The following is a 12,498-nucleotide window of genomic DNA, read 5'->3' on the forward strand; positions in this document are numbered from 1 at the left end:
CAAATGGTGTCCGTGAGCTGCCAGGAGCTGCCCCCCTCCTTGGCCGGCTCCTCCCTGCTCGAGGGCTGTGCGGGTGCCCTGCAGCGCAGGATGGCACCGTCCCTTCTGCCGGGGCACGGCAGCGAGGGGGCGTCCGGCCACCCCGACGGCTCTGCCCATGTCCTCGCAGGGGGCACCGGCCACGCTGAGGACACCCCTGTGAGTGCAAGGGGGGAGGATGCAAAGCCCCACGTCAGCGTCTGCGAGGCTCACCTCAAGCTGCCCGACTTCTGCGGCAGCCAGGACTTCATCCCCACCCTGGAGGAGATTGAGGAGTTCCTGAGCGAGAAGGCCGAGTTCCTCAGAGATGAAGCAAGTGAGCTTCACCCAGGGAAGATGGAGATCCAGTCCCAGATCAGCTTCGGCAGCTCTGGGGAACAGCCTGTCCCCAGTGTGGTTCTGGAAGACGATGTCTCAAACACTGCCCAGCCTGCAGGGACAGAGGATGGCAGTGAGCAGGCAGCAGCTGCTGGGAGTGCTCCCATCGTCCTCCAGATCCATCCTCTCCAGATGGACGGTGACCACCCGCTAGCACAGGGTGCTGCAGCTGGTGTCAGGGTGGCCCAGCTGGTCATCAGCTTGCAGGGCCAAAACCTGTCCCTCCTCCCTCAGGTCCAGCCCCCTGTGACCATCATGGACCAAAAGTACGTCAAAATTGCCCCCCAGCCAGTCGCCGTGAGGCCAGGGGACGTGCAAGAGGTGGAGGCCACCCCCAAGAACCAGAGAGCCCTCCCTGCCCTGGTCCGTGTCCATAAGTGCTCGCACCCGGGCTGCGGCAAGGTGTACAGCAAGAGCTCGCACCTCAAGGCTCACTTCCGCCGGCACACGGGCGAGAAGCCCTACACGTGCGCCTGGCCCGACTGTGGCTGGCGGTAAGTGGGAGTTCGGGACTGTGAGCGGGGGTCCCTGCCTAAACCCTGCCCCTGCTTGCCAGGAGAGCTCTTGGCTGTGCAAATCTGGGATAAAATCACAGGTTTTCTTTCCTGAGTTATAGGTGAGAGTGGAAGGAGGCCTGGGGGAGTGAAGTGTGTTGAGTGGTTTGGGTCGTTTTCACTGAATGTGCTGAAAATCTCCAGCTGGGAAGCGGAGCTGATGCTCCCCCAAACACCTCAAATCCCCCTTGAACTGGATGCCTAAGCACCCTCAGGCAATACAGCTTTTCCAAGTGATCTTGTAACTGTGCAAGGTTTCTCTGCCCCGTTCAGGACAATTCCTGTGTTTGGGCTACAAAAATAGCTTTTCCCATCAACATTTGTCCCAGGAAATAGGAGTCTCCCTGCTTCCTCAGGAGCCAGTGCGTGGTTCTGCGTTCATTTAGCAACCCTTTGCTTTCTCTTGCTGTTTGCCTGCCCTGGCTGCTTGAAACCCATGAGCCTGCAGTGCATTTTTGTGTTGCAATTCACTGCTGTTTCTCTGCACACAATGGTGGCTGCCATTCTCTTTCATCTGTGTTCCCTAAATTAACCCAGCTTCTGAATCTTGCTGTGCTTCCCTCATTGCTTTCTGCTGTGGTGTTCTCTTCCTGGTACTGCGTTCCTGTCCTGGGGAGGGGATGCTTGGTGCTGCCTTTGGCAGAGGGCAAATAGTGCTCATGTCTCGTGTAGCACTTGCCATCAGCAGATCTCAGAGCGCATCGCAAAGGAAAGCGGTGCTGGCAGCGCTGAGCTTCCCTGCTCTCTTGTGCAATGCTTTGGCAGGCACTCGCTGCCTTGTTTCCTTGATGGCGTTATGGGATGAGACTAGATCTGAATTCTGGGACTCCCTCTTTCCGAGCTGCTGTTTCTTTGCCGTCAGCAATCGTCCTTCCAATTCACCTGTAACTTCAGTGCATGTTTATGGGCATTGGCTCCTTTTCCAGTACCAACCAGTGCCGCTAAACCCTCCTGCACCTGATGCTCAGGGCCTGGGAACACCCACACAACATCACCTCTCCCTCTGGGCAGGAGGAAGGGGTCGGTGCAAGCCCGTACGATAGTGCCCTGCATGCCGTCATTATCTCTATCTCTGTCTCTATCTCTATCTCTATATCATCTATACCTATATCTATATATCATCTATATCTATATCATCTCTATCTCTATCTCTATCTCTATCTCTATCTCTACATCTATATGTCATTTCTCCTGGCCCTGTTTTCTATGAGGAGCTGAGACCCTGGAGCTCACGTCTCGCAGTAAAGCTGGAGAAGAAGTCAGAGTTTTGCAGGAAGACCTGAGGAGGCCCTGGGACGCGTTTTGCTTTCACGGAGCCCTTTGTGAGCTCTGTGTTTGCTGCACCAGGTGCGAGCTTGAAATCCTCTCGCTGGGAGTCTGGGGTTACGTCTGCAGCTCCTCGCTCTGTGCTGCTTTGCGTGGACAGGTTCCAGCCTGATGGAAAAACCCTTCCACCCCAATACCTGCTGTCTGTGTGGGCTCCTTGGAGACCAAACAGGAGCAAATCCTGTCCGGTCCCCACCCCAGCGCCCCTGCCACTCAGACACACAAAGTGTCCTGGAGTCGCAGCAGCTCCCAGGCCGTGCTGAGACCTTTGAGGTGGTGCTGGTGAAAACGATGCCCCAGGTGAGGATCTGTGTGTGCCAGGTGGAAGAAAAGGGGCAGGAGAATTAAGTGGGGATGTGCAGTGGTTACAGGGACTTTCCAGGCAGTTCAGCTGCTCTTTTTCAGGTGTTGGAATGACAGACGAGCAGCCTGAGCACTGGGTGCATCCCCACAGCAGCAGTCAGCTTGGTTCAGCAAGGAAACCCCTGCTCTGTGCTCCGGGCTGGGTGTGTTTGCTTCTCCTCCCTTGTCTTGGTGTCTGAGCCAGCTCGCAGGGTGCTCCTGTCTCCCCAGCTCCCAGTCCAGCCCCAGCTGACAGCAAAACTCGCTGCCGTTCTGAGAACCGAGGGGCTGCTCAGAGCTGGCAGGGAGAACCCGCACCCTCAGGAAAAGCAGCCCTTCCCTCAGTAAAACCTTTCCACGCAGGCTTCTGACCCTGTCCTTGTCGCTGCCAGCCTGGGCTGATGCCCCAAAAAGCAGATTTTCTCAGCACCTGGGGCTGTCAGCTCCCAGAAGGTTTCAGCAGCTCTAAACTGGAGTGCGTAGGTGGACAGTGGCCTTTAAGGAAAGAAATGAATGATTTCCCTCTTTCCCATCTCTAAATCACCCCTGGAGGGTGCTGGGTCCCTCGTGTCCCCTGTCCTGTCCGGCAGCGAAGGCCGGCTCCACCACGCTCCCCCTCTCCTGCAGGTTTTCCCGGTCGGATGAGCTGTCCCGTCACCGGCGCTCCCACTCCGGTGTGAAGCCGTACCAGTGCGCCGCCTGCCAGAAGAGGTTTGCCCGCAGCGACCACTTGGCCAAGCACGTGAAGATCCACCGGGGCACAAGCGACACAAGTTGAGTCCTCGCAGGGCTGAGTCCAGGAGCCCCCGGAGCCACGCACGCAGAACACAAAAACCACTGCACTAACAAATGACTTTAACAAATGATGGGAGGGCCCGTGGTACACCTCTGCTCAAGGATGACCTATAATCAGGGCCTGTTTCTGGTACTGCTGTCCCTCTTTTAAATATATGCGATGGAAACCTAAGTTAACTGAGGGTGAGGGTGTGGGGAAGCGGGGCTGGGGTAGGGGGCAGCTTTCCAAGAGCCCTTTGTGCAGGTTGTGGGTGTCCCTTGCGTGCTGCGGGGCGGCGTACAGCTCTCCATCCCCACCGCGGGGCTTTTTGGGGCTGAAGGCAGCATTGGGGTGGCCTTTGTGGCATGGTTGAGGTGGTTGTGTTGTCCTAAGCTCTGCTTTCCTGTGTTGGGGGTTTTTCCCCTGCCTGGCACTGGGCACACTGGTGTCCTTGGGGTGCGTGACGTTGTGGCTGTGGTTTGAGGGGGAAAATGCATCTGTGCAGCTTGCTCAGCGGCGCGTGATGGGAAGAGATCAGGAGAAACGTGAGCAGCACCAGAGAAGCCCCTTTTCACAAACTGGTGTGAGAGAGCATGGGTCTGGAGAGGCCCGGGTGTGCCTGGGCTGTGGGCTCCGGTCCGGGGAGCAGAGCAGCTCCCATGTTGCTGACGTCCTTTCTGTGTTTGACTTCTGGTTAATTAAAGGCCAACTCCTTGCTGCTGTGCCAGCTTCCCAAGCCTTTGCAAACATCTGGGAGGGAATTAAGTGCTTGTACAAACAAAGAGTAAGCGTCAGGAGTCTGAGCCAGGCAGCGTGCCCTTTCTGCCTGGCTTTGCCAGCGCGTCTCGAGCTGATATTTAGCGCCTGCAGGCTCTGCTCAGCTCAGGTTTGCTCGTGCCGTTGTGCTCTTACCCCGGTGCTCTTCAGGGTAGGACTTCATGCTGCCCTTGAGCTGCCTTCAGTGAGGAGCGTTGGGGTGTACCCAAAACACAGAGGGGGAAATGAGCTGAACTCTTTTCCCTGCCCTGTGGAGGGCTCGTGTGTGCAGCAGAGAGGTTCTCTGGTCCCTGCAGCCCTTTTTGGGTGATGACTCCCCCTGCAGGGCCACCATCCAGCCCAGGACCTGGCACCAAAGAGAAGGGTCTGCTTCCCCCGTGCCTTTGGCCTCTGTAAACAGCAAAAGCTTCTCTAAAGTGGAAACTTCAGCATGCAGAAATGCTGTTTCCTCAGAAAAAAAGCTGGCTTTGTGCTGCGGATGCCTTCTCGTGGAAACGAGCAGGTTTGCTGGGCAGCTCCAGCCCCAGCGCAGCGGGGTCTGACTGGCGGCTCCCCCAGCCGCCGGCTGCGGCCGTGCCGAGATTCCCAAAGCGCTGGCGTGGCCCTGTTGCGTTTTGTGGACACCTGCAGCCCTCGCTTTCCTAATCCCCAGGCGGGGAGCAGGGTTTACAACAGAAATAGCTGGAGCCACGCTGCTCGACTGCAGATCCGAGCTTCCCCAGAGCTCTGGGAGGGCTGGATCCTGGACCCCGGCTTCAGCTCCCTCATCCTTAGCTCATCAGTGGGGAGGTGTGGGGAGGCTGCACCCAAAGAGCAGCGAGGTTTCTGCCCCGTGCGTGCAAGTGGAAGTGTCCAGACGTTGGCTTTTTGGAGAGAGCTCTCCCCTCCGGGGAAGGCAGGCGGCTTTTGCAGGCATTAACGGGGCCCTGGGCCTGCCTTGGGGAGCGAGCGCTCTCCGTGAGGGCTCCTGCCTCTGCCCTGCCCTGGCCGAGCGTCAGCGGATGGCAGCAAGAAACACAGCCCCAGTTTGCGTGATGCTGAGCCTTTCATGAGGAGCCAGGTATGCGAGAGCCTATTTCGGGTTGCCTTTTGTTTTAGTGGGTTTTTGCCTGGCTATGAGTTTACTTCACACCCGCTTTGCCTGAGGGCTCTTTGGAGGCCGTACGCCAACATGACTCATGCCCGTCTCGTGCTTTTATCGTCCCCCTTTGCTCTGCTCCCTCGCTCCAGACTCCTTCGCAGCACTCCCAGTCCATCCTGGACCTGCCCCATCCTGCCTCCCTTTGCTCTCAGCCGAAGGCAACTGGGGTGGTTGCGTGTTTCCAGACTGTGGAGCAAGAAGAGCTGCGCCTCATCGGCAGTCCCAGGCCCTTCTCCTCTTCGGCAGCTTTATCTGCAGAGTCCACACCAGTCCCGGGGTGGATTCGCTGTGGAAGGCAGCACTGGGAGTGCTGGCAGCTTCCCTGGTTGGTTTTGCCATTCCTTTGAATCAAACCGCAAAGGGAGGGGAGAGATTTTTATAAAATAAAATGCCCTAGATCCGTATCTCTTGTGCAATGCGTGTTGTAGTCTCACCTGCTTCCCTCTGGGGCCTTGGGATGAACGGCTTAGGTTCACTGAAGGCTCTGTAATTACCCATCCTTTGCTCCAGTGAGGATATTGCTCCACAGCAGAAATGTTCCTTGTGGAAGCACAGATGGGATCTGTGGCATCAGGAGCGACGAGGCCTCTTCCCATGGAGCTGCCAAGGGGTGCACAGACTGCGCTGGTGTCACCGGGGCTGCTGGGTCCAGCCCTGGCTCCATCTCAGGTGGTGCCGCTGAGCGATGGGGACCTGTGCCCTGTTGGTGGGGTGGGAATGGGAGGAACTGGTTGCCTTGTGCTCCCAGTGAATAAAAAAAGGCTGTCAGGTTGCTAAGCAGTGCTTTTTAAGAAACGAAACGCGAGCAGACAGGAGTTGTAGCGGGGCAGGACGTGGGAGAGCACAAAGAGGAATCCAGGCGATGTTTCTAAATTTGCAGCTGTGGCTCTGGATATAGCAGCGCAGTGCAGGGCCCCCCATCCTCAGCGGCTGCAGCCCACGAGCAGCTCGTGGCTGCGCATCCTTCGAGATGAGGTAAGGGCCGGCGCTGATCCATGGTTTGCCCCTTTGGAAATCTGTCTCCAAGGTGGACCATAGCAGCGGGTTTTTCTTTCTTTGCCCCAATAAAATCAGAGCTGGAGTTTTATTAGCGAATCTCCCTTCCAGAGTCCACGTTTACTTGGGGCAAAGGCAGTTCTTGGTTTCTGGTTCTCCTGGTGGTTAAGCAGCAGGAGCTGGCTTGGGGCAGGGAGCAAACGGGAGCCGTGAGTGTTCCCAGAGCAGGAAAAGGCTTTTGTGGGCTGGAAAACAGGCAAACCTTGCGGGAGCTGAGGGCTCCTTGGCTGCCTCCCCACTTGGCCACCCCTGGGCAGATCCTGGCCCTGAGGAACAGGAGTTTTGGGAAGCAGGTGGAGGTTTGCAGCCCTCTCAGCAAGGCATTAACCCCAGAGTGGCTCAGCAGCGCTTCTCAGGGCTGGAGCTGGAGGCAAAAGGGACAGGAGCACATCGTTGGTTCGTGTGTATGCCAGGACACGGTTCAAGCTGTTCTGGGGCCATGGCTAAGCACAAAACACAACATTTCCTTGTACAGAAGGGGGTTTATGGTGGCCTTGAGCTGCAGCCGATGCAACGGCTCACACCTGAGGCTCTGCTCTCCCTGCAGCTGCTGCCCTGGGAGCAGAGGGGTTAAGGGCACAGCCAGGCTTAATGAAGAGCTAAATTAAAACAGCTGGGTGGGTTGGGTTGACTCGGCCTGGCCGTGCTGGCTGCCTTTCTGCTTCATCATCAGCTTTCTAGGCAGGGACAAGGCCGCTCGCAGGGCGACTGGAGCAGGGAAGAACATCTCTGTAGGACCAGGCTAATGAGCGAGTGGCTCCTGTTGGTCACTTGCCCCTCGGGGCTTGGTGATCCCACCCCTTGGTCAGGGGCTCGTTGTTAGCATGGCCTCGGGACAGGTTGTTTTCAGGGCTGCACCCTTCCTAGGAGCGGCTCCGTGAAGGTAAAAGCTGCTTTGTTTCTGGTGCTTTGTCTGCGTTGCTGGGGAGGGCTCCCAGCCGATGGGATGCGCTCCTGGATGGAGCCCTGCAGGAGCGAGGGGGCCATGGTGGCTGGTGCCGTGTCTTGTTTGATCTTGAAGGGCTTATCCTGCCCTGGGAAATCCACCCAGATAAAGCCTCTTTTGGCTCAGTGCGTGGTGGGAGGGGGAAATCAGATACGTGAGATCAGATATCCACGGATCTGTGCTCGCTCTTGGAAACGTTGGCTTTTCTCTGCGAGTTGCAACCGATTTCTCCCCAACTGCATTTTCACAGCTCCTTGCTGAGAGAGCTGAGCGCTGCAGGCTGCTTCTCACCTCTTCTATTTCAGACCCTGGGCTGTTTGCACAAACTGCGTGCTCCAAAATGAAATTCTAGTGCCATTTAAATGGTCACGACGGGTCTTGACTCTGCCCTGTGTTACCGCTGTGATGGTGCTGTTGGGTTGCGCCAGGAGGAGTCAGGGAGGTTTTTAAGGGTTATATTCAGGAATTTAATTCAGGATGTGGGAACTTCAGGAGGGGAATTGTGCTTTTCGTAGGAGAGAGGCTGTGGCGATAACGCGGTGGAAACAAGTTTGGCAGCGTTGTGTAATATCCAGAGATCCTCTGGGGCACAGCTTTAGGGCTTAACTTTCCTAAGCACCTGAAACCACCTCCGAGTGCACCCGAGTCCGTGGAGGCCAAAAACCCCTGCCAAAAACCAGCCTTTCTCCCGCTGTGCCTGGTTCCTCGCTGTGCAGTGAATTCTTGTGTAACCGGGTAATTCTTCCTCTTCCTGAAGCGAAATCCTGAGTGTAGCTTTGGATATTATCAGCTGTGAAGTGATGTGGGCAGTGCACATCCTGCTCAGCAAAGTACTCGGGAGCACATGGGAGCGTGCAGTGAAGTCCCCTGCACGGGTGGCTCTGGAGAGCCTTTGATTTGCCCCAGATATCTCCTGGGGGGTGCAGATCAGCCACCCTTTGCCTGCTGTGGGACGCTGAGCTTCCCCTCTCCTGGTGCTCCAGGCAGGGCCTCTGGCATTTGCAGCTGTGGAAATCACAGAGATTGGACACCAGCAGAGATCTGAGGCTTTTCTGGGAGCAAACACCAAGACAAAGACAGAGCTGCGCTCTGCAGAGGTAGCCTGGAGAAGTGCAAAGACAGCGTGGAAAAAGGCTTTATTGGTCTGAGAAACGGGAGATCATTGGCAGCTCGGGTGTGAAAGGGAACGCGCGGATGGGAACCAAGTTACTTCTCCATCTCCTCAAGGTGCTCACGTAGCCTCAGCAGGGGCAGTTGGTGTTTATGGGCCCCTCTGTGCCCTGGGCACCCCGCAGTGTCTCTGTGAGCTCCATCAGGCGATGACTTCCCACGTGAGCAAGAGCCACCACATCCCGGGACATTGGGGGTGGCGTCTCTGCGAGGTGCGGGGTGTTTGCCTGGGTGGCTTTGCCGTGGGGTGCGAAGCTGCTCTGGGCCAAGTGACAGCAGATTTCCTGCTGCACATCTTGTCAGGCTGATGACCAGCACCATCCAGGCCTCGCAGGCAAACTAGCGCTCGTGCCCACTTTTTGGGAGAGCCAAGGGAGGGCCAGGGGTGGTTGGCAGCCCCAGAGCCCGACCTTCCCACTGCCCGTCCGTGACTTGGGCTGCTCCAGCCGCTTGTGCCCAGCAACCCAGCTCTTCACAGGGCACTGCCGAAAGCGAGCGGGGGCTCCTCTTCCCCCCCTTTCACCCCTTTCAAGGGTGTCTTGAGAGCTGAGGTATAAGGCGCTGATGTTGGTAACTGGAGCCTTAGTGATGTGAAGGCATTGAACTTCTTCAGAGCATCTCTCATGAGAAAGCAGAGTAGTTGTTAAAAACCCAGAAACAACCCTTCCTCGATCTGAAGGCTTTTCCCTCGTGAGCGCATCCTCTCGCTAATGAGGCACAAAAGCTCCCGTAGCTATGTTGTTATCCATGATTTATGGATTCCTGGTGAAGCTCGCTGTCGGAGCTGGGCGCTGTGTTAAAGCAGCACCTGGGGGTTGTGGAGCGAGGCCTCGTCAGGGCCCTGTGAGCCACTGCACAATTCTGCAGTGATGCCCGTGCTGCGCTGCTCCTGCCCATCGCTCTGAGCCCAGGGCCACGCGATGGGAGCGCCCGAACCTGGCCGTGAGGTTTCTCTCTCTTCTGATAAGTCAAAGCTTTCCTGGCTGGGTTGCGCTGTCTTTTCCCAGAGCTGGCGGTTCTGCATCGCTGCCTCAGAACTTGCAAAATCTATTTCTAGGTGCTGCTGTCTCATTAACCTCCAGAGAAATCCCAACTGAAATGTATTTGTTTGACTCCCTTCTGCTGCCTCTTGCCCTCTAAGCTGCCTTTGCACGTGAGCTGCTTTTTAAAGGTCTTTGCGTGTGCGCTTTTTCCAAACCCTGCCTTGCTGCCTGCTTGATTTTGTTCCATCCCTTTGTCTGTCCTATATTTTCTCCCTTGTGACGCTGTCTAAGATGGGAACAAGCCCACGTTGGATTGCAAACCCACGGCAGGGGAAGCAGAACAAAGTGAGAGTTGCACAAAGTAGGAAATCTGTCATCCCTGTAAAGACGACGCTTTGGGTGCTTGTCAGTGGAGCGACCCCAGCTGAGGCAGCTGCAGCTGCAGCCCTTTGGGTCACTTGGGTGCTAGGGCAGAGTGCAGTTGATTTTGGGGTGCTTTTCCATGGCAGCCTGCGTTGCCTCTCTGGGTGCAGCTCACACATGGTTTCCTAACCGAGTGCTAAGGAAATACGAAATTTTTGGGTGTGCTGGTGGATTTTGCTGATGGCAAGTGGAAACAAAGCCAGGGAAGGATCTGGAGTTGTGGTGCTGTGCTCAGAGATGGAGCTCTGCCGTTTGCCACGCAAAACATGTTTGGACCCCGCTTGAGCCTGGCACGGGTGCTGAAGCACCAGGTTTGTGCGATCGCGTATCTTGTGCAATGTTCCTCTCCAGAGCTGGATCATTCTCCCACTTTGCAAGCGAGCGATGCTCGGTGCCAAGAGAGGGAAAAGCCGCTCAGAGAAGCAGCTCTGTGAGTGCTGGTCCTGTAGGTTCATCACTGCAAAGGCTCCCGGAGAAACCAGGAGCGCTCCCCGAGCGAGCCGTGCAAACCCAGGTGCTGGTCCCTTCCCCGAGCAGTGGATTTCGCCCTGTTTGAGGTGCACACGTGCAGATTTTGGCAAAGCTCCCACGCGTGACTCTACAGGAAGAGTCAGCACAGGGCTCCTCTTTGTTTGCAGCTTTGTTTTCTGACTCGAGGTGGGAGGAGGACCCAAGCTCTAAACAGAGCAAGAGGTCTGCACGGAGCCCAGCAGAAGATGAAGAGGGACAGGCGCAGGGCAGTGCTTGGCCAAGGCTGGTGGTGTTCGGGTCTGGCTCCCCCGCGCAGCGTGGGCTGTGTGTGAGCCCCCTGCAGCGCAGGGATCAGTTGAGCTGAGGAGGCTGCCGAGCTCCAAACCTTTTGTTCCTGGGTCAGTGCTTCCTGGCTCGGGCATTCCCAAGGGAAGAGTGGTGCTGGTAACGTGAAGTGCTCTGTGGAGATAACGAGGGATGCTTTCCGCAGGGAAAAAGACAGCAGCAAAAGCCTTCATCTCAAAGGGGCTTTAATTATTTTGAAAGCTGAAGAAACTGGCTCTGGACTTTTGGGGAGATTTTAATTTTTTTTTCCTTACCTTTTTATTTTCTTCCCCTCCTGCCTCGTCTCTTTCACACTTTGTTGTTTTTATTTAACTGAAAGTGGAGGTGGGAAGGATGAAAGCTGTTTGTGGCAGTTAACTTCTCTAAATAAACAGATAATGGTCAGCTTGGTTGAAAACTTCCCCTCTCCCCATGGGAGAAAGCACGCTTGGGTGGAAAACCCTGTACTTCCCTGCAGTTAAGAGACCTCTTGATTCCCTAAACTTCCTTACTCTCCCTGCTTTCATCTCCCTTCTGATCCCCTGAGACGATGCGGTAAGTGCTGATAAAGCATTGTTTTTAAGCTATTGTGAAATACAACTTTGTGTTCTGTCTTGCTCCTGAGTTTACAAATCCCCCTTCACTTCATTTGGTTGTCTTTCGGCTCCATGAAATGTGTCCAGCTGAAAGAGATGACCTGGTAATGGCGTGGAATTTGCCTTCCTAGAAACAGCATTATTTGCAGCTGGAGCTGCTCAGGCTTAACCGGGCCCTGAGCCACAGGTGGTGTGTTTGGGGGTGCTGGTGCTTCCCAAAAATCAAGGTGCCTGCCTGTGGGGGGCTTTGGCTTGGACCAATGGGTGGAGCAGGACTCCAGTTTGTGAGAGGGCAGCTGGGTGAAACGTGCAGAGAAGACTTTGTGTTAGCGCAGTTCACCTTTTACCGGCACGCGTCTAGGAACCCGGGAGCTGCGTGTTTTGGCCTGTGCCGTGTTTGACAGTGAAAGCTGCTTCATGTTTTTTTCCTTCTCTGCCAATGGGTGGGATCTGGTGGCGAGCAGCAAGGGCTGGTTGCTCATCGGAGAGGGGTGGGAGAGCGCTGCCTATTCCGCACTTCACCTTCTGCTCCCGATGCCTGATCCCGTGGAAAATAACTGCTCTCAAAGTGGTATGAAGAGCACTTCTTTGGTAGATACCTCAGGATTGAGACTGCTCATCTGTAGACCAACGCTGTGCCCCTTGCACACACCAGTACCTGGCCATGGGAGAGCGGTTTCCCGGGGACTGGAGCGTGGGCATGGGCTGCTTTAATGAGCTTCAGTGTGATTAGGGCTCCTGCTGTGTGTGCCCGGGATCACCTCTCCCTTCTGCTCAGTCTGGGGAGCGCGATGGCATCGTGCCTGTGCCACCAGCACATTGGGAACGGGCGAGCTGTGCAAAGGAGCCGGGAACAGGGGACGTCCACAAAGCCCTGGCCAAACCTGTGCCCTTCTGCGGGAGTGAATCCAGGGGGTCCTTGCCACATGTGTCCTGATGCCACCACGTTCCCCAGGGAGAACACGAGTGTGGGGTTGTGCCTTTTTCCAAGGGTGAAATATTCTTATGGGCGAGTTTCTCAGTACAGGGATAAGCAGGGAGCTCCATCGGGAGTGCATTGATCAGCACATGATCAGCACCAACTGTGCTGGGCCTGCTCCTCCCTTGCCTTCATCTTGCTTTGCCTGATGACCTCCCTGGTTTTCTGGCATTTCTCTTCTTATTTATATATAATTTTTTAAAAATATTTTTGAATGT

The 12,498-nt window shown here is 55.9% G+C and overlaps 1 protein-coding gene across 1 annotated transcript; it reads left to right on the forward strand.

Annotated features, from left to right (window-relative positions):
* The first annotated feature begins 3 nt into the window (after window positions 1–3).
* On the forward strand, window positions 4–3,417 carry LOC104536187 (Krueppel-like factor 15). Its single transcript, XM_010178742.1, has 2 exons — window positions 4–911; window positions 3,267–3,417. The coding sequence occupies exons 1-2, from the start codon at window positions 4–6 to the stop codon at window positions 3,415–3,417; spliced, it is 1,059 nt and encodes a 352-aa protein (XP_010177044.1).
* Window positions 3,418–12,498: the final 9,081 nt, after the last annotated feature.

This window comes from Mesitornis unicolor, unplaced genomic scaffold, assembly GCF_000695765.1.
Source record: "Mesitornis unicolor isolate BGI_N332 unplaced genomic scaffold, ASM69576v1 scaffold27672, whole genome shotgun sequence".
Taxonomy (NCBI): domain Eukaryota; kingdom Metazoa; phylum Chordata; class Aves; order Mesitornithiformes; family Mesitornithidae; genus Mesitornis; species Mesitornis unicolor.

Bases quoted from the DNA above. Each gene is read 5' to 3' on its own strand.
- LOC104536187 (XM_010178742.1), top strand. From the start codon at position 4: ATGGTGTCCGTGAGCTGCCAGGAGCTGCCCCCCTCCTTGGCCGGCTCC. The intron at 912-3,266 runs GTAAGTGGGAGT...CCTCTCCTGCAG, and splicing joins TGGCCCGACTGTGGCTGGCG to GTTTTCCCGGTCGGATGAGC.